This window comes from Chanodichthys erythropterus, chromosome 20, assembly GCF_024489055.1.
Source record: "Chanodichthys erythropterus isolate Z2021 chromosome 20, ASM2448905v1, whole genome shotgun sequence".
NCBI lineage: Eukaryota > Metazoa > Chordata > Actinopteri > Cypriniformes > Xenocyprididae > Chanodichthys > Chanodichthys erythropterus.
The window spans coordinates 37173389-37195461 of NC_090240.1; the positions used below are offsets into that span (position 1 = coordinate 37173389).

Here is a 22073-nt window from a genome sequence, read left to right on the forward strand (position 1 = left end):
GCTGCTGTTATTGTTGCTACTGCTGTTGGTTATTGCTGCTACTGCTGCTGTTATTGTTGCTACTGCTGTTGGTTATTGTTGCTGCTGCTGCTGTTATTGTTGCTACTGCTGTTGGTTATTGCTGCTACTGCTGCTGTTATTGTTGCTACTGCTGTTAGTTATTGCTGCTGCTGCTGTTATTGTTGCTACTGTTATTGGTTATTGTTGTTGCTGTCATTGCTACTACTGCAGCTGTTATCATTGCTACTGCTGTTGGTTATTGCTCCTGCTGCTGCTGTTATTGTTGCTACTGCTGTTGGTTATTGTTGCTGCTGCTGCTGTTATTGTTGCTACTGCTGTTGGTTATTGTTGCTACTGCTGTTGGTTATTGCTACTACTGCTGCTGTTATTGTTGCTACTGCTGTTGGTTATTGTTGCTACTGCTGCTGTTATTGTTGCTACTGCTGTTAGTTATTGCTGCTGCTGCTGTTATTGTTGCTACTGTTATTGGTTATTGTTGTTGCTGTCATTGCTACTACTGCAGCTGTTATCATTGCTACTGCTGTTGGTTATTGTTGCTGCTACTGCTGCTGTCATTGCTGCTACTGCTGCTGTTATTGTTGCTACTGCTGTTAGTTATTGCTGTTGCTGTCATTGCTACTACTGCAGCTGTTATCATTGCTACTGCTGTTGGTTATTGCTCCTGCTGCTGCTGTTATTGTTGCTACTGCTGTTAGTTATTGCTGCTGCTGCTGTTATTGTTGCTACTGTTATTGGTTATTGTTGTTGCTGTCATTGCTACTACTGCAGCTGTTATCATTGCTACTGCTGTTGGTTATTGTTGCTGCTGCTGCTGCTGCTGTTATTGTTGCTGCTGTTGGTTATTTCTCCTGCTGCTGCTGTTACTGTTGCTACTGCTGTTGGTTATTTTGCTGCGGTCATTGCTGCTACTGCTGCTGTTATTGTTGCAACTGCTGTTAGTTATTGCTGCTGCTGCTGCTGCTGTTATTGTTGCTACTGCTGTTGGTTATTACTGCTGCCACTGTTATTGCTACTGCTGTTGGTTATTGAAATTTAATTGAAAGCTTGGCAAAAAGCTTTGGAGAATTTGATGTTTCCCCATTCAAAGAGATAGGAACTGCATGATGCCCAGGATGCCCAAGAGGCGTTTCAAAGATGGCCGCCGAGTTGAAATGACTTGTCTTAAAGGGACTTTGGTGGAGCTGGGAAAGATGGAGGGTGTCTTAAAGTGCGCTACACTGCTACAGCAAATGCTGACCAAGTATTTGAAGATTGAGCAATGAGCTCATTGGCTACTGATACAGCTGTTCCCTATAGAGAAGGACATGATTGCAAGCAGAGTTAAGGACCTATCTAGAGTTTCATGACAGAACTATGTATATGACATGCTTCATTTAGTGTTTTTAACAAAAAAAAAAAAAAAGACCAAAAATGTTTGTTAAACACAAAATGTTTTTATTTCCTGTTTCCATTTTTCATTTATAATGATAATCATTTGTTTTTCGAATATAAGTTTCACAATTTTTATGTCAGGCAATATATAACAGTATATTCAGGATATTTAATAAGATACATCTAGTTTCTGAGCAGTGTTTTTACAGAGAGTGAAGAAAGAATAAGACACCGTCTCACTATGAAGGACAGATGAGAAACCGGGATGAGCCTGTGAGCAGTCATCCGGCGAAACTCAAAGTGACGAGCGTGTCGCGTTATTGGATTGGAGAGAAACACAGACGGGGACAAAGAGCTCAAAGGTGCCGTCAGTGTGTGTGAGTGAGTGGAAAAACTCTGTAATGAGTTTTTAGTAGCGCAGGTGTGTTTGTCGTTGCCATTGTTTGTGTAAGCCCGTGTTTTTCGCCATGTGTCATCAATGATATTGTCAGAAGCGTGTAGGTTCAATTGAAGCTGTAAAGGTGCGGTCACACTAGCGAAATTCGGGCGAAATTTCGCGGGCAGTAGCGTAGCAATGTATGAAGAACTGCTCACGGTAAAATACCATAAAAGAACATTTACATGACCAACTCGTACACGAGCGAGATGTACATGGGGAACACTTTCGCTCTCACGTGAAACTCCCAATCGCGCAAATTCCTGACTGGAATTCGCCCACGAGATTGTGCCGAGCAACGGTAAATGTGACCGCGCCTAAACACTCAGTTACACATATGACATCATGCACCGTTTCAATGGTGATGTCCCAAATTCCTGCCTGACTGAATATTTCGTCTTACGGAAATGAATAAACCGTATGAAAATGTAAGTGATCTACACACACAGCGGTATACAAACGCTCGATGCAGCGATGCATCCATCGCTGCTGCATCTAAAATACATAAGTTGAAAAGAATGTGCAGTAATTCGATTTACCATATCCTAAAAACATATAAAATCTATTCCATGACATAGAGCGGTCAGGCAGCACACGTGAAGTAGATCTTAGTAAACGTACGGCAGGCAGCGTAAGTTTAGCACGCGGCTAATCTAGTTATTAGTCACTGCTCTTTTGTAAACATTGAACTGTTCCCAACATCAGGCCCGTAAGTTCTGTTCTGATGTGCAACGGATGAACTAGTGACGTTAATTTAAATGTTTGGCCGCATTTGGCTCTTTTTCCCACACTTTTCTAACACACACCCTCAAATGTTTCAAATGCACAACACTGTGGCAGTAACCCAGTAGAAACACAGCACATTCACAACTGGGGGCAAAATTAAGGATTGGATTGTAAAAAACACGAAAGAAAAGAAAACAAACAGGCTGGCCGCCTGCACATCGACAATTGCAGGCTAGTGGTTCGCTAATAATCACTACGCTAAGACCTTCCCGATAACCTGCTCGCTAATCAGGGCGGCTTTGACTCGAATCCCCTTGAACATCCAAATGTCAAATCACATGATAAAAATCTAAGATCCTACCAAAGCTAAGAAGAAATGAACTAAAGTTTTGAGAAATATATTCATCTAATGTTCGCGTCATTTTCTCGCTGTGTGCTAAAGTGCAGCTAACCCATGATGTGCTCAACAACAAATGAATTAAAAAAACACTTTTTGGGAAGAAAAACACATTTTTATGTTCATTCATCTACATTAGTAAATATTGGATTGGCAAATTTGTCTTTTTTTTTCTTTTCTTCGTAACTACTCTCTTCGTTAACTACCCCAGATTCAGTATTATTTACAAGTATTAACAGTACACTCTTGGACCAGAAGGTATTGCTGTGTACACATTTAGAAAGATGGGTCAAACCGTTCTGGACAAAATGGAGCAAATACATTATTAGTCGTTTGGGGAAATTAATCGTGAAACAAATGGCGAACTGATATGGCGCAGCTTAAAGCTGATTGGCTAATGTGTAAATCGTTGAGTGCAATCTGAGCGTGTGCGGAACTTCAGCCAATCGTTTCAGTTTAACATAGCTTGTGTGTGTGTGTGTGTGTGTGTGTGTGTGTGTGTGTGTGTGTGTGTGTGTGTGTGTGTGTGTGCGTTTGTGAACATTACAGTGTTACAAAAGTGTTTTCACAAACATTGTCATATAAAAAATAAAAACCACGAATCAGATAATAAATAAATAACATCATAAATGTACCTCAATTCATCAATAAATAAATAAATAAATAAACTGATGGATGGTTAAAACAGATATCAGGTTAAGAGCGCAATATATCTCACTGTGACGGATATGGAAAGTTATGGCTCTGTTTATTAATAAATCATATTAGCACTTTTATCTACGCATTTCATTATTCATTCAGATTTTATTTATTATAAATGACGTTGAATTTGAGCTGATTTGACTTGTCTAATTTGTGTACACACTCAAGTCACATAAAAGCTATTTTTATAGACTAAACGAATGAATCCAAGTCGCATTTCACCTCAATATCAAAAGAAATAAGTAAGATGTTATATTTTGCATACAGAAAATGAAGCTTATTTTAGGGCCGGATTTTTCACATTTGACATTATTTTCATGACAATTAAGCACAAATGTGGAAAATACGTTTGCCATGAAAATAATTTAACAATTATAAAAGTATAGTTTTCTTTACGTAAAATCTAAATTCTCAAATGATTGTGGTCCCTCTGAATTCACTGGATTGTTCATGATTATGTCTGAATTGTTTGTCTAGATTTTTAGAAAGGCTCGATGATATTCTCCTGCTCTCTTGATTTGACTTTGGAACGATATCAGCTGGGTATGATGACAGTCAAGAGTACTCGAAACACACAGAGATACAAAGACACACGCACTCACGCACGCACACAGAAATCATCATGTAGACCCGAGTATGAGGACAGACAAATACATTAAACACTTTGAGATATGATTGACTCCTCCTACAATCTCCTGTGTGTGTGTTTGTGTGTGTGTGGCAGATGTAGTTGCTCTACACTTTGTCGATGCGCAGCTTGAAGGACACGCGGCCAGCGAACTTGTCTCTCTCGCTGAAGTAAGTGAAGGCATTAGAGTTGATCCTACACTCCACATTGACATCTGTGTTGAGAGAGATGTTTGTGAACTTCACGGCCACCAGAGGCTGAGAGTAATTCACCTGAACAAACACACACAGAGTGGTTACACACATATATAATCACATTAGTGCGTATGAGTGAATGCGTGTGTGTATACATATATATGTGTGTGTTCTTGCCTGTGCTCTCTTGCCGTAGTATGGATAGTACATGAGGTTGAAGGCTGCGTTTGGAGGGAAGTATGCGATTTCACCGATGCTCTCCGAATCCTCCTTCTACACGGAAAAAGAGAGAAATCTCAGTGCGACGTAAAGCACAGTGATTCTCAACCAGATGACTTAAAAGATAGCTATAAACTATTTTATTTTACCCCCTCAACAACTGTGCTTTGTCTTTGAAAACCTGGATATATGGAGGAAGCCTGATTTTAACTCTGTAAAGCCTAACTTATGATGTCTATATTCAATGGAACCGTTTATTAAACTTTTATACAATTAAATAAGTTTATATGCACAACAAGTTTTTTGTTGAGCATCATCAGGCTTTCATGGCTCATATAGTATGATATAATGAGAATATGGAGGAAAAAACAACTCAATCACACATACACAAAAAGGTTGAGAACCACTGCTATAGATAGTAACTAGATAGTTAAACCATAGAAACTAAAGAACCATGATGCAACGCTTCAACTAACCACTGAAAGCATGAGAGTCCAGCACTAGTTTAGGGTGTGCACTAATTCAGCATGTGTACTACTCTAAGGTTAGGGTTTATGGGACGCTAAGTGTGCATTCTAGTCTATTTCTTACCCACTCATTTCCATCTTTATATCTCTGAGTATGGAGGGATGCAGTGAACAGACATAATTCATGCTTGACTGGCTGTTAGTGATGAGTTTGTCATGATGATTGGCTGAAGGTCAGTAGATCTCACTCACCTTTGCTCCACAGGTGACGTACGGAGCTGTTCCGTTCTTACTTGGCTTCATCCCAATCACCTGCAGAAGAGTCAGCACTCGTGAATGAACATAGAGCTGATTTTCTGCTTCATTTATCATCAAAAAGACTAAAGAGTCTGCACAGTTTTAAAGATCAAAGTGCACAACAAATAAAATTACTGGCTCTTAAAAGAAAGAATCGATTCTGAACTGCTGAAATGAGAAACTGTTACAACCCGAATTCCGGAAATGTTGGGACATTTCTTTAATTTGAATGAAATGAAAACTAAAAGACTTTAAAATCACATGAGCCAACATTTTAATCACAATTGAACATAGATTACATAACAAATGTTTAATTTTGTTAGAAATTGTCTCAGAAATTTTACACTTTTATCCGCTAAATGAGCTCATTTCAAATTTGATGCCTGCTGTAGGCACGGGGGCAACAAATGGCTGAAAAAGCAAGAAATTTTGAAAAGATCATCCACAGTGCATAAAATCATCAAAAGATTCAGAGAAACTGGAGAAATCTCTGTGCATAAGGGACAAGGCCGAAGACCTTTACCCGTGGTCTTCGGGTCCTCAGACGACACTGCATCACTCATCGCATCATTGTGTCAATGACATCACTAAATGGGCCCAGGAATACTTCCAGAAACCACTGTCGGTAAACACAATCCGCCGTGCCATCTGCAGATGCCAACTAGCTCTTTCATCAAACCTATATCAGGCATGAATGGGACCAAATTCCAACACCAAAACTCCAGAAACTCATAACCTTGATGCCCAGACGTCTTCACACTGTTTTAAAAAGAAGAGGAGATGCCACACCATGGTAAACATGGCCCCGTCCCAACTATTTTGAGACCTGTAGCAGTTCATTTTGTGCATAAAATTGTAAAATTTCACAGTTTAAACATTTGTTATGTGATCTACGTTTTATTGTGAATAAAATATTGGCTTGTGTGATTTGAAAGTCTTTTAGCTTTCATTTTATTCAAATTTAAAAAACGTCCCAACATTTCTGGAATTCAGGTTGTAGATTCCTATGTAACATTGTAACAAATTTGCATAATGCCAGCCTATGGTGTTCATTGGCTTCTTGCAAATAATGTCTAAAAGACTGGACCGTCTGACCAATCAGAGCAGAGTAGACCAATCACAACAGACTGGGACATCTGACCAATCAGAGTAGAGCAGGCTTTTGGAAAGGCGAGGTTTAGAGAGACTGAGTCTTTAAACCAACCGTTTTCAGACTCTTTGAGAAATGTTGATGCTGCAATGTATATTATGAGACAATTAATGTGTTTTGTTTTGTTTTACCTTGGATGCATGTTAATCTGTTGCAGGAGACTCCAAAACTAAATTAGGAACCTTTAAAATGGCATAATAGGGGCACTTTATCAAAAAGTAACTGAGCTAGTGATGGGCGCTTTTGAAACAATGCTTTGTGAAGCTTAGAAACCTTTGTACAACATTTGTTTTGAACCAGTGATTTGGAGCATGTATCAAACTTCCAAAGTCATTTGATTTAAATAAATGAGGCTTCGTTATGTTATAACTGTTTTTAAATGTTTTGAAATCTTAATGGTTCGCCGCAAACGGGCGATGATCTCTGTGAACCCATGATTTCTGCTGCTATTCGCAGCTCAAATTTGTGTTCGTATTATCGTCTGCACAGTTTACGTCTGTAAGTTTACAGTAAAGCAAATGTACTGAACTAAACATTTTCTGCTTGATACATATATATTTTACAAAATAATTTGGCCTCTAAAACTGCTAGAAAATCAAAACCATGCGTCTATCCAAGTTGTGTTCCAAATTTGAAGTTAATATCACAAAAATTGAGCCTCTAAGTAACGTTTCCATTTCAAACCGGTTTTCACAGGTATTGAATGACACCTAATTTATTATAATTACTAAAATGTTGTAATTATTATAATTATAAATATAATTATATATAATTATAATTACTATTATAATTACTAATATGTGGAAAGAGTCCAAAGTGAAGCAGCAGAGAAGAGGTTATGGCTAATTTTGCATGCTTTGAACATCCACTACATACTGAAATCATCTATAGTGTGGTGTGCACCTCCGTTACAATGATCTGTGCTGTGATTGGCCAGTTACCCGGTTGAGTTTGATGAGCACGCAGGGTTTGCCATCCTGGTAGCCGTAGGTGCGGTCGTTGATTCCGGAACAATCCTCCAGCATGGTGCGGTTGAACTGGCAGGAGCGTTTGGGGTTGTTGCGCACCTCCCCGCTGTCCTCCTGGATGAAATACTGGTCTGGGGTGCAGGCATCATTGCTCATCACCTGCTGAGAGTTATTATAAGCTGCGGGAAAACAGAAGAAGATTTCTTTATTGTTCCATCTTCTGATGTTACTGTAGTGGGATTATTAGCATTAACTTAAACTATTAAAAACATTGGTAACATGTTACAATAAGGTCTCATTTGTTAACATTACTTAAGGTATTAACTAACAATGAGAAATAGATCTACTACAGTATTTATTCATTTTTGTATTGTATGTTCTTCTTGAAATAGACCTGAAATAGATTAAAGTTGACCTGGAAATAAATGAAAACTAAAACTGTAATAAAAATTAATTAAATATAAATCAAAATATTTAAAAAAAGAATGAAAATGTAAATGTAAAAGAATGAAAAGTAATAAAAATGACAAAAGCACATAACATAAAGACTAAAAACTAAACTAAAAATTAAAACAAAAACAAAAAATATCAAAAGGCTCAAATCAAATTATTAATTAAAACTATAATAATATATAAATAATGTAGCATATTACTGTTAACTAAGACTATTAAAAAATTGTTTATTGAAATAAAGCTGAAATAAAATGTTTAAAAGGTTAAATGTTTAAAAAGCACTAAAATTACTCACTCTAAAAAATAGCTGTAAAAAAATAAACAAATTTACACAGTAAAATACCATTTTCTATTGAAACATTGATATACCGTAAAAACAATGCATTCTGGGAAATAACGGCAGATATTAGCCAGAATGCATTGTAATATACAGAAGTAATATACCATAAAAACAATGCATTCTGGGTAATATTTGTCATTTTCAAGAAAGTAGCCTATAGGTTACTTTCGCGAAAATGACAAATAATATCTGCCAGAATGCATTGTTTTCACGGTATATTACTGTTTCCGTAAAAATGGTGGAAAATGGTATTTTATTGTGTAAATTTGTTTAATTTTTTAAGGTTATTTTTTTAGAGTGTAACTGGAAAACTAAAACTAAAACTGATATAATAATAAATTAAACTTAAATAGTAATATTTAAAAAGAACAAAAACTAATAAAAATGACAAAAGCACATGAAAAATTCCTAAAAAATGTCACATCTCTCTATTGACTTACGTGCGAGGAAGTTGTCCAGGGCCTGAACGTATGAGTCCCAGCTCTCTGTTTTCTCCACATTATAAATGATTTCTAGAGATTCTCCTTTTGGCCGAATCATCATGCCTAGAAACACACACAAAGTTGCATGACTGTATGTGAAGGTGATGGCATCAGTTTGTGCATGCCTTTATATTGTGTATTTGTACCTGGTGTAGCCAGACGGTCCTGCCAAGTGGGCTTATAATCGTCCAGCGTCAGCAGCATCACATACATGGTGAGGCAGAACATGCCAGCCAGACACGTGTAGAAGATCAGGTAGAACAACAGAATCAGACCTGCAGCACACAGAGGAACATGTGTTTATTATTTCAATACTTCACTGTATTGATTCTAACCCTTCACATATACAAGCACAAAAACGTTAAAAAGTTAACCTTTTACCTGTATACTTTAAATATACTTTGTTCATTTTATAAAGTATGCTTAAGTAAAGTTCTTTTAAGTATACTCTATGTAGAAAGTATTCTAATATCAATTTAGTAGCATACTTTTAAGTATACTATTTCATTACTACTTGGGACAAAATTGGCCCACTTTTTAGTGTATAAAAGTATAGTTTTAAGAATACTCTATGTAGTAAGTATTCTAATATCAATGTACTAGTAGTATACTTGAAAGTGTACTATTTAAATACTGCTTGGGACAAAACTGGCCCACTTTTTTACTGTATAAAAGTATAGCTTTAAGTATACTCTATGTAGTAAATATACTAATTTCAATTTACTAGTAGTATATTTATAAGTGTAGTATTTAAATACTACTTGGGAAAAAAATTGGTCCACTTCTTAGTGTATAAAAGTATACTTTTAAGTATACTCTATGTAGAAAGTATACTAATATCAATTTACTACTAGCATACTTGTAAGTATACTATTTCATTACTACTTGGGACAAAATTGGCCCACTTTTAGTGTATAAAAGTATAGTTTTAAGTATACTCTATGTAGTAAGTATACTAATATCAAAGTACTAATAGTATAATTGTAATTGTACTAAATACTACTTGGGACAAAATTGGCCCACTTTTTAGTGTATAAAAGTATAGTTTTAAGTATACTCTATGTAGAAAGTATACTAATATCAATTTATTAGTAGCATACTTGTAAGTATACTATTTCATTACTACTTGGGACAAAATTGGCCCACTTTTTAGTGCATGAAAGTATAGTTTTAAGTATACATATTTATGTATACAGATCTCTACGATAGAGATCTGTTGTTGTCATGGGAGAATCTCTCGCCGGTGAATCCACCTGTGGACTTCTCCTTCCCGAGTGTCTTTGCTGATGGAATCAACTCTAAATCCCACTTTAACGGGTCGAGTCAGCAACCGAGGAAGCGAGGGAGAAGAGGTGAAAGATTGAGAAAGAGACCGCTGTCTCGAATACCGCTTCCATCTATTATGTTAGCAAACGCTCTGTCTTTACGCAATGAGATTGAGGAGCTTCACGCACATGTTCGTTTTCAACACGAATTCAGAGACAGTTGTTTGCTTGCAATCTCGGAGACTTGGCTATCGAAATTGGACTCTAATTAATGGATTTAGTGGCCCATTTCGAACTGACCGCGACTCTGGGATAACTGGCAAGACGCGAGGCGAGGGGGACTATTTATATGTGAAGGAACGCTGGTGCAAGACTGTTGTCGTGAGAGAGAAACTATGTACAAAGAACATTGAGCTGCTCAAGTTATCCCTCCGGCCTCATTATCTGCTTAGGGAGTTTCCCCAAATTTTTGTGTCTGTGGTGTAGATTCACCCAAAGGCGAATGTGAACTTGGCTATGGAGTATATTGAGAAGAGTTTTATGAAATATCAGTCACTATCCCCAGATACTTTTATCATGGGCGATTTTAATAATTGTCTAAAGGAAAAATCAGAACATGTATGGGTATGTAAAGTGTCCAACTAGGTATGAAAGGACATTGGACCAATGCTATGGCTCTATTAAGGGTGCATACAAAGCTTCTCTCTTACCTCCTTTGAGTTCGTCAGATCACAATTGTATTCATCTAATTCCATGTTATACTACTGAACTGAAGAGGGGGAAAGTTGAAACAAAAACTGTGAAATCTTGGACTGATGATGCTATTGAGAGTTTAAGAGGATGTTTTGATTATACCTTATGGAATGGTTGGTTTTGTTATGGTTTTTATGGATTCATCTGCTGATATTGATGAGCTTAATGATGTGGTTAGTTCCTGGGTAACTTATTGTGTTGACTCTGTTATTCCTGAGAAAGTTGTTAAGATATATCCAAATAGTAAGCCATGGGTGAGTACCAATCTTAAGGGTCTGTTGATTAAGAAAAGAACTGCTTTTCAACAAGGGGATTTGCTTGAAGTTAAAAATGTACAGAAATTAATTAGACAAGATATTAGGAGGGCAAAAATACGTTATAAGGAAAAAGTGGAGATTAAATTAAGAACAAACTATATGGGCTCAGTATGGGATAGTCTTAAATTAATGACGGGCCTAAATAACGGATGTAGAAAACAAGTGAAAGTAACCGGTTATGAGCTAGATAGTGCCCTTGCAGAGGATTTTAATACATTTTATGCTAGATTTGAAGAGCAGAATGGTGGCATAAGGCATGAGTTCTATAACTCCTCTCAAGAGGGAAGTTTATTTGTTTCTTTTAATGTAGAAAATGTAGTCAATCTTTTTAAACAATGTAAAATTAAAGTGAGTCCTGGTCCAGATGGAATAAGATAGGGCTCTGAAACAGTGTGCAGAAGAATTGGGTCCAATCTTTACTCATATTTTTAATTGGTCTTTTGAGGTTCAGTATGTACCAAAACTTTGGAAACAGTCGATCATTATTCCAGCAGCAAAAAATAATTGTCCTAAAGGCTTGACAGATTATAGACCATTAGTAATGAAGGTATTTGAAAAATTAGTAAAAGAGGTATTATTGGAAAAAACAAAACCATTTCTCGGCCCGATGCAATTTGCCAACAGGGCGGGGAGAGGTGTGCAGGATGCAACACTGACCTTAATGGACCTGTTGTATTAACATCTGGAGGGTAGTAGTAACCACGCAAGGCTATTATTTGTAGATTTTTCATCTGCTTTCAACACGATTCGACCAGGCTTGTTGGTTCACAAGCTTAGGACGGGTTTTGGTGTGGATGCAAGAATGGCCGCTTGGTTGCTAGATTATTATTAGATCTCAGAGGGTAAGAATTAATGGCGTTCTGTCAGGCCTTATAATTACATCTATTGGCTCCCCACAGGGGTGTGTACTCTCTCCTCTCCTCTATATCCTATACACAAATGAGTGTCGTAGTCAGCTTGAGAATCGGTAAAGTCTTAAGTTTGATGATGATACAGTTGTTGTAAGTTTGTTGGTTGGTGAGGAGAGAGAACACGGGCCTATTGTCGAGTATTTTGCAAATTGATGTCGAGAGGTGGGTCTACTTCTGAATTCTGGGAAAACCAAGGACATGTGCATTGACCTGACAGCAGCTACTATTGTTGATAATCATTTGATTGAACTGGTTGAAAGTTATAAGTATAGGTACTATTATCGATAATAAACTAAATCGTTCAGAGAATACCGATAGATTGTGTACGATGAGCCAACAAAGACTTTATTGTCTGCAGAAATTAGCTAAATTTAAAATTGATAGGACATTGATGACTGCTTTTTATAAGGCATATATTGAATCGATTTTAACCTTTTCAGTGATTTGTTGGTTTGCCTCTTTAAAGGTCAAACAGAAGAATTCTCTCTCAAAGGTTTTAAATAACTACAGTAAAGTATTGGGTGTGAAATGCACGGGTTGTCAGATTTGTTTAATATTCAGGTGATGAAAGCGCAGCACATCATATCTGACGCATATTTATATTGCTTCATTTAGTATACTTGGGTTCATGAATATGCAAATTAGTCCCTGCCTCCACTTAATCACTCCAGCTCAGACTACATGATCCACTCACTCAACTGTAGTAAACGCTGCACAGTGGCAAATGGAAATACTGGTTTAATTCAGCCATATATGCTTGAACCAGAAACTGATTCAGAAGAAGAAGTGGAAGAGTAATGTGTTTTATGTATCACTTTCTACAATGTCGGACACATAACGGTAATTAATATGCTAATGTTACCGTCAGACAGATGCTTTCTGAAAATCAGCATCCTTAGAAACACTTTGAACATCATAGAAAGTCAGTGTGGAAAAGCCCCGCCCACACGTGATGGGATTGGTCACATATTTGTGATGTAGAAAATGGCAATTTTCACTCTAGAAAATTAGAGCCACACATCTAACCAAGTTGTGTTCCAAATTTGAAGTTGATTTCACACAAAAGATGTGATTGGATAACAGGACTAACCAGTGGACCAATGGCATCGCTGCATCTCAAATGTTGGTTTGGTGGTTCTGAAACACCTGAGTCGAAGTCTGTCATTTGGTTTAATTCCTTCCAGAAGCGTCTCACAGGATTTTGTTCCCAAACACCAGCATCCGAACGCAAGAGAACAGCAGTTGTTTCGTCTGACGCTCTGAGATCAACTCATTTATGTTGGAGGAAAAAAGAGCCACAGTTTCTTCCGTTTATATTAGATATTTTGCGCCAATTTCCCAGGAAGTGATGATTTTGTACTCTTGAACACATGGGATGGAACCGCTGCCTTATTCGTAAGTATGGACTTGCTACTGCTAATAGATACACAAACATGCTGCTGCTGCATAAATAGACAGACATAAATCCTGTAGCAGATCTAGGCAGGTGGAGCTGGGGAGGTGGAGGGGTTCAGAGATTACAGCAAACACTGAACCAGGCTATATAAATGTTCAGCAAGCATCTCATTGGCTGCAGGATCAGCAGAGGCCAATCAGCTAGAACCATGCAGGACTGATGCGATTTCTTGCAGATTGCATGTAAAGAACCATCAGCCTGCGCCATCTAGAGTTTCATGACTGAACTACACTCTAAAAAATCTTAGGTTATTTTTTTCTACCCAAGTCCTGGGTTGAGCCTTTTGGGTCATTTTTTGGGGTTATTTTTCCAGTGTTTGTGTAGTTTTTGCGTTACCCAACTCCTGGGTCAGACGTATCAACCCAGTGTTTAAGTAGCTTTTGTTTTACCCAGATCCTGGGTCAGACGTAATAACCAAGTGTTTGGGTAGTTTTTGTGTTACCCAGATCCTGGGTCAGACGTAGTAACCCATTGTAACCCAGTGTTTGGGTGGTTTTTGCGTTACCCAGATCCTGGGTCAGACGTAACAACCCAGTGTAACCCAGTGTTTGTGTGGTTTTTGCATTACCCAGCTCCTGGGTCAGATGTAACATTCCAGCGTAACCCAGTGTTTGGGTAGTTTTTGCGTTACCCAGCTCCTGGGTCAGACGTAACAACCCAGCGTAACCCAGTGTTTGGGTAGTTTTTGCGTTACCCAGCTCCTGGGTCAGACGTAACATCCTAGCGTAACCCAGTGTTTGGGTGGTTTTTGCGTTACCCAGCTCCTGGGTCAGACGTAACAACCCAGAGTAACCCAGTGTTTGGGTGGTTTTTGCGTTACCCAGCTCCTGGGTCAGACGTAACATCCCAGCGTAACCCAGTGTTTGGGTGGTTTTTGCGTTACCCAGCTCCTGGGTCAGACGTAACAACCCAGCGTAACCCAGTGTTTGGGTGGTTTTTGCGTTACCCAGCTCCTGGGTCAGACGTAACATCCCAGCGTAACCCAGTGTTTGGGTGATTTTTGCGTTACCCAGCTCCTGGGTCAGACGTAACAACCCAGCGTAACCCAGTGTTTGGGTGGGTTTTGCGTTACCCAGCTCCTGGGTCAGACGTAACATCCCAGCGTAACCCAATGTTTGGGTGATTTTTGCGTTACCCAGCTCCTGGGTCAGACGTAACAACCCAGCGTAACCCAGTGTTTGGGTGGGTTTTGCGTTACCCAGCTCCTGGGTCAGACGTAACATCCCAGCGTAACCCAGTGTTTGGGTGGTTTTTGCATTACCCAGCTCCTGGGTCAGACGTAACAACCCAGTGTAACCCAGTGTTTAGGTGATTTTTGAGTTACCCAGCTCCTGGGTCAGACGTAACATCCCAGCGTAACCCAGTGTTTGGGTGGTTTTTGCGTTACCCAGCTCCTGGGTCAGACGTAACATCCCAGCGTAACCCAGTGTTTGGGTGGTTTTTGCATTACCCAGCTCCTGGGTCAGACGTAACATCCCAGTGTAACCCAGTGTTTAGGTGATTTTTGAGTTACCCAGCTCCTGGGTCAGACGTAACATCCCAGCGTAACCCAGTGTTTGGGTTATTGTGTGCGTTTTATTTTATCTAAAAAAATGTATTGTTCTATATATCATTTAATTTTCTACATACAGGCGCGATATAAGTCACCTAAAGGAGTGTCCCATTGGTTAAAAAAAAACAACCCATTTTACTGGGTAAAATTAACCCAACATGTGTTCTGTCCTATATTTACTCAGCCCTTGGATTGAAAACAATCCAAATTTAAAAGTATTAACTAAATGGTGATACTTAATAGTTAAGATAATAATAGTCATTTCTTTTTTCTTTTTCTTTTTTTTTGTAAAGATTTTTATTGGAAATATACATACAAAGTGTAAAATATGTAAATGCATTAGAAGTATCTGCATTATTCCTCTTTTCTTTATAACACATAACAGATAGATAGATAGATAGATAGATAGATAGATAGATAGATAGATAGATGTGTCCAGCAGAGGAACCACAGGTGTAAAAAAAAACACATTAATGACCAGCATAATCCACTATCTAACCACAAACAAACGCAATACTGTCTTGACCAATCAGAATCAAGTATTCCTGAGTGCCGTGTAATAATTCAGATGAACTGTGATAATGTCGGCAGTGCATGTGACCTAGATTCCCCTCTATTCACTCCATCTTCATGTCATCTGCGTGTTTCTCATTCGTCCATCACTGAGCAAATGTCAGGACAGACTGCGAGTGAGTAAATCCTCTTACAGTAAAACCACAGTGTTATCAATCTCTCTCTCTCTCTCTCTCTAGCTATTATACTCGTTCTGTTATCTTTCTCTCTCTCTCTCTCTCTCTCTCTCTCTCTCTCTCTCTTTGATCTCTTCCATTTTTTTAGCATTTATTTTAGGTCTTTGTCTTATATGTCGCCCCATCAGTGTCTCTCTCTCTCTGAGTGGGGGGATGGGAGTCAGATTAGTGTCTTCTTCTCTCACTGGCTGCTCTGCCACTGATGTCATCGATGCTCTTGGCCAATCAGATGCCGCAACACATATGAAAGCTGGTCAGTGAACTCATCTGACATAATTTGACACACACACGTAATTATGAGGATTTTCCATAGACAAAATGATTTTTATACTGTACAAACTGTATATTCTCACCCCTAAACCTGCCCATCACATATTTACAGTGTCAGAAAACATCACTTTATAAGCTCTTTTCCTCATGGGGATCAAAAAAATATCCCCACAAGGTCAAAAAATTCAGGTTTTGCTATCTTGGTCCTTGTACTGTAGGTTAAACAAGAACACACACACTGATCTGCCTTTGATTTGGTCTGTATCAGCAGAATTTGATTGATTACTTTGAATGTGGATTAATTAACAGATAGTGCAGTTTAATTATGATTTTATGTGTCTAAACGCATTCAGATGTGTGTATCCACCTCGACTTTTCCATCAAAATTCATTGAAATGTGATGATGATAAATTTGCATATTTGGTCTATATTATGAATGAATATGACAGAACTCATATCTTTTGCATTTTGGGTTTGGTGCTGCTTAATTAAATTTAATTATGCTTATTAAAAGCATACAGTAGAATATAATAATGTAGTTTCTGTTCACAGTTTTCCAGTGGGCAAAATACTATATTAATTTATTTATAAACACTCATGAGAGACACATCAGGTCATTTGTGTGTGTATTTCTCTCTGTGCAACACACACACACACACACACACTCAATGACTCAGCTAAAAGTCATTTACCAGATGTGCACTGAAGTGATTAATAATGCATGCATTACTATGACATACGCACGCATATTAAATAACATACACAAACAAACGTGACAGACAGCGCAGACAGAAGTGAACATACACACATATATATACATGATGTGTGTGTGTGTGTGTGTGTGTGTGTGTGCATATATCGTTATATAACCGCTGATGGATGATGCTGCTCCGGATATGAGCAAAATCACGTCACGTCACGTGAGCGCGCGCGAGCCGAGGACACTCGCCGATAACCTTGCGCGCGCTGATCGATTAGCGATCGGAATGATTGGTTGTGTGTGTGTGTGATCTGTTCAGCGATGATCGCACGGAGACCGATGCTTCCTCATTATAACACATAATCTCATTGCACCCGTTGACCTTTAATGCACACGGAGGAGCGCGCGCGCACACCCTAGAGCGCGCAACAGCAGCAGAAGCATCGTCAGATTGTCCTTTAATACATTAGGGCCTGGTGCATTCACACACACACACACACACACACACACGGCTGCCCAGCAGACGCATTGCGCAACACGTTCCGGTAAAACGGTTGAAATGAATGAAATACCGGCGGTTGCGCTCGCGCATCAGGGCATCACCGGAATAACACGACCCGTCATGTTCCTTATATAACGCGCACATACACACACCGGCGGACACTCACCCCAACTGCTCGCCGTTCTACCGAGCAGTTCGTGCGTCCGCGGGTTCCAGAAGAATTCCTTCCAGTCCCCGGAATCCTTCTTCTCGTCCTCTTTGGCCATGTCTCCGGTAGATTCTCAGGCGCGCGCTGCGTTTATAACCAATTAGAATAAACGCGATGAAACGGCTCGTGCCGATGGATGCGAGAGGGCAGTTTTGTTTTATTTCGCTTCGTTTTGCGGCTCGGTCGGGCGGATTTTCTCTCTCTTCACCGTTTGTGAACCGAGCGGAGTGCCGCAGCGCGCGCACTAATCCAGAGATACTGCGGTAAAAACGCGCTGAGCGCACGCGCACCCGGTAAAATCTCCCCGCCCCCCCCCTCCTCCTCCACCCCCACCCCACCCCATCTTCTGCGGAACAGAAGCTTCGAAATCCTCCACCCTCCCCCATCACACACACACATAAATACACACACTCCATCAGCAGTTCTGCAGCCAATGGCATCTCTCCCCTCTCTTCAAGCTCCGCCCTCTTCTGGTCCAGAGGCTCTGCATCCGCCCGTCTGTCTGTCACACGCAGGTGATGCTGGAGTTTATTTATTCTCGCTAATCAATTGTATCTTGATCCACATGTCATGAAGAGGAAAGCACATCTCTCGTCTGTCTGTCTGTCAGTCTGTTTTTCTGGTTCTGGTTTCAATGACATGAATAATGGTGGAACATCATGTACAGACGCAGCAGACACCGGGCAGAACATTGTTATTATAAATAGAACAGCAGCAAATACATCTCTGCAGTAAAGAACAACATGTTAAGAGCTACTGTAAGATCATTTCAGTGAGAAATCACACGGCCAATCAGAAGTGTTCTCTGCCTGTCAATCACTGAAGCATCAAACCATCAAAATTCAAACCAACATGCACTGAAGCGTTTATCAAAACAAAATGCATTCAGTGAGACGTTTTTTCTTCCAGAACGGGTCATGTGATGCTGGAGGAAAATGTTTTGTGACTTGCTTCTTCAAAGTGGCTCAGATCTGGTGACTGTGCAGGAAATGTTCAACTTCACTTTCATCTTCATCAGACCACTCCATCTCCAGTCTTGCTGTGTGGATTTGTGCATCATCATGCTGATAAACGGACTATGGATATAGAAATGGGTGAAAATGCAACATGCAATATCGCGGAATACGTCACACCTTCTAATCGAAATAAAAGAGCCAATCACTGATTGATTGATAAAGTCATGCGTCACTGCAGCTGCCGTTAGAGGCTCCGATTCACATAGAAACCCAAGACTCGCATTTAGGACTGCACATGCGCATCGGCTCGTCTAGCCTGAAAAATAAGCTTTTTTAAAAGGGTCATGAATTGAGAAATGAACTTTTCCTTGAGCTTTTGATATATAAGAGGTCGTTGTACTATAAGAATATCCTGTAAGTTTCAGAACTGAAAACTTCCTTGTTAGTCCAGTAAAAGCTTTTATTGACACCAGACTGGATTTGTGCCTATTGATAGATGAAACTCCACCTCTGCAGAAGAAATCAACGCCTACTTCATCATTGCATCATTAGCCCCGCCCACTGGTGTGTCAGTGAGAGAAGAGCGATACAGGACTAAAATAACATTACCTTTCAAAGGATCCTAATGCAGGAATATGATTATTTATTTTCAGTTGAGCTTTATTTATTTGTATTCGGATCATTTCACTGTGGATTCTTTGGTAAATAAATCGCATTTACGATATGGACTTGACAGTAATGCAACAACATGTCAGTAATTGTGTTAATTTTAATGCCTGATCTGATATTAATGATTCATGTACAGTCAGATATTGTTTGTCTGTGTGTCAGTAAATCAAACCAGTGACTAAATGCTCAACTTCACTTTGTTTCTCTTAGTAGGATGAAAATAATCTGTTATTTAAACTGTGATTAAATTATATAAAGAAGAACGCTCCCTTTACAATCGCTGGAGCTGTCAATCAAACAGCACGAGTTTATCAGTGACTGAGTTCTGGACTCGAGCCAAAACTCCCGTTTTATTCAATAAATCTCTTAGTTATATTGTGTTTGCACTGTTAGTTATGATGAAAGCATTCGTTAGTGTGCAGAAATTGACGAGATCACTGTTTTCATGCACTCAACAACATGTCTGTGATCGACTACATGTTCATCACTGCAACCTTTCATGCCACAATCTAAATATAATGCAATAGATCTGAATGTAATGCAACACTTTTCACGATTAGTTAACCTTGAGAGCTGTAATAGTAAAAACACGCTAAAAGCTATTTCAAATGGAAAGATGTCAGCCAATCACAGCAGTGGGCGTTTACACTGAAGTCTCACAGAGACACGTCCCTTAAAACAGAGCGTTCAAATCAGAGGGATAAAATCAGGGTAGGAAAAATGCCTTTTATTTCTAAATTATGACAATTTTGGATGTAAAAAGCATACTAGCAATTTAAGTGCACCCCAGGAAACATTATAAAACAATGTAGCTCATGACCCCTTTAATGCCATTTTATCATAAGAAACAACATATATGGGATGGTTCATGTCAGATTTTATTGCTGACTTTAAATATTTAATTGGGAAGTTGCCAAGCAGTTTTTGAGATTTCAGGATTCCCCCATTCAAACAGATTGGACTTTGTCTTGGATGCTCGAAATAGCTTCCCCGGGGGTGTTGCACATATGGCCGCCGAGTGAACAGACTTTCCTTGAAAGGCACAGTGTTTGAAGCATTAGGTCACACGGTCCACCAGAATGGTTCAGTAGTTCTCAGCAGTGATGCTCCATCAATCATAGTAGGGAATGCTGTAATATCGCATCCCAAACCATCACTGATCCACCCTGTTCTTAACAGTCGAGTATTGAGCCTCTTTGGGGATTCTCCACACTCATCAGAGAACAATACATGTTTCAGATTGCCACAGACTAAGATTTGCCCTACCATGAATATTGACTGACAATTGCAAAATAAAAAAATATTAAAAAAATAGAATTTTGAGATAAAAAGTCACAATTTCCTTTTAAACCTTTTATTCTGTGGTGGAAAAAAAGCTTCCATAATAACCAATTGCCATGAATGTTGGATTTGCTGTCGATCAATAGCAGCAATTTCAGTAAAAGCTTCATTCTACAATGATTTCACTACACCGATTCCACTATTGCTGTTCCATATTGACAAAATATGTGACCTGTAGGGCACTAGCTACCAGGGGGACACCATCCCACCCTCTATGGGGCCAACATCAACACCACACACCCAACCCCAGAAAGAGATTTCAACTAAGGGGGCAACTGAAGTTCTGGGACTCATAGGGACTCATTTGACCAGTGGCTGCCCTGAGCAATTCTGTTACTTTCTTCTTCTTCTTCTTTTCTACTGCACATTCTGTAAAGTAAAGACTAACTCACTTATGTTGCCAAGAATGCACACATTCAACACTTTTTGGCACGTAGAACTGAAACATGACAAGTAATGCAGTTTTTGTAATGCCATCAACTGTTAATATTTTGACAATCATTGCGCTATGATTGTAATTCTGTGGTGAGTTGGGCAGCTGTGGTTTTATTTATTTTTTGGATACGATCTGGGTTAGTACCTGGTAGTCCCTTTCAGACAGCTTCCTATTGAATCAACAGTTACTGCTGTTGGATGTGGTTCGTCCCGTGGATGTATGCTGACATTACCCTGGATACCGTCGACAGATAGACAGATGGACAGACGGATAGACATATGGATAGATAGATAGATAGACAGACAGACAGACAGATAGATAGACAGACAGACAGTTGGATAGACAGACAGACAGATAGATAGACAGACAGATGGACAGACGGATAGACATATGGATAGATAGATAGATAGACAGACAGGTGGATAGACAGACAGATAGATAGACAGACAGATGGATAGATAGACAGACAGATAGATAGACAGACAGACAGATAGATAGACAGACAGACAGATAGATAGACAGACAGATGGATAGATAGACAGACAGATGGATAGACAGACAGATAGATAGACAGGTGGATAGACAGACAGATAGATAGATAGACAGACAGGTGGATAGACAGATAGATGGATAGACAGACAGACAGATGGATAGACAGACAGACAAATAGACAGATGGATAGACAGACAGACAGATAGACAGACAAATAGACAGATGGATAGACAGACAGACAGGTGGATAGACAGATAGATGGATAGACAGACAGACAGACAAATAGACAGATGGATAGACAGACAGACAGATGGATAGACAGATAGACAGACAGATGGATAGACAGACAGACAGATGGATAGACAGACAAATAGACAGACAGATAGATAGACAGACAAATAGATGGATAGATAGACAGACAGACAGATAGATAGACAGACAGATGGATAGATAGACAGACAGATGGATAGACAGACAGATAGACAGATGGATAGACAGACAAATAGACAGACAGACAGATAGATAGACAGACAAATAGATGGATAGATAGACAGACAGACAGACAGATAGACAGACAGATGGATAGATAGACAGACAGATGGATAGACAGACAGATAGATAGACAGGTGGATAGACAGATGGATA

General features: G+C 39.2%; 1 protein-coding gene across 1 annotated transcript; it reads right to left on the reverse strand.

Annotated features, from left to right (window-relative positions):
• Window positions 1-1467: 1467 nt before the first annotated feature.
• On the reverse strand, window positions 1468-17832 carry atp1b2a (ATPase Na+/K+ transporting subunit beta 2a). Its single transcript, XM_067370990.1, has 7 exons — window positions 17493-17832; window positions 8998-9126; window positions 8810-8914; window positions 7550-7755; window positions 5414-5473; window positions 4653-4748; window positions 1468-4553 (listed from the first exon to the last, which is right to left on the reverse strand). Exons 1-7 carry the CDS (start codon window positions 17590-17592, stop codon window positions 4389-4391), a joined length of 861 nt encoding a protein of 286 aa, XP_067227091.1. The 5' UTR covers window positions 17593-17832; the 3' UTR covers window positions 1468-4388.
• Between the last annotated feature and the right edge of the window lie 4241 nt (window positions 17833-22073).

Excerpts from the sequence above, each read along its gene's own strand:
- atp1b2a (XM_067370990.1), bottom strand. The coding sequence starts at position 17,592 with ATGGCCAAAGAGGACGAGAAGAAGGATTCCGGGGACTGGAAGGAATTC. Across the intron at positions 9,127-17,492 it reads TAGAACGGCGAGCAGTTGGG|GTCTGATTCTGTTGTTCTAC; the intron begins GTGAGTGTCCGC and ends TGTGTGCTGCAG. Across the intron at positions 8,915-8,997 it reads GGACCGTCTGGCTACACCAG|GCATGATGATTCGGCCAAAA; the intron begins GTACAAATACAC and ends GTGTGTTTCTAG.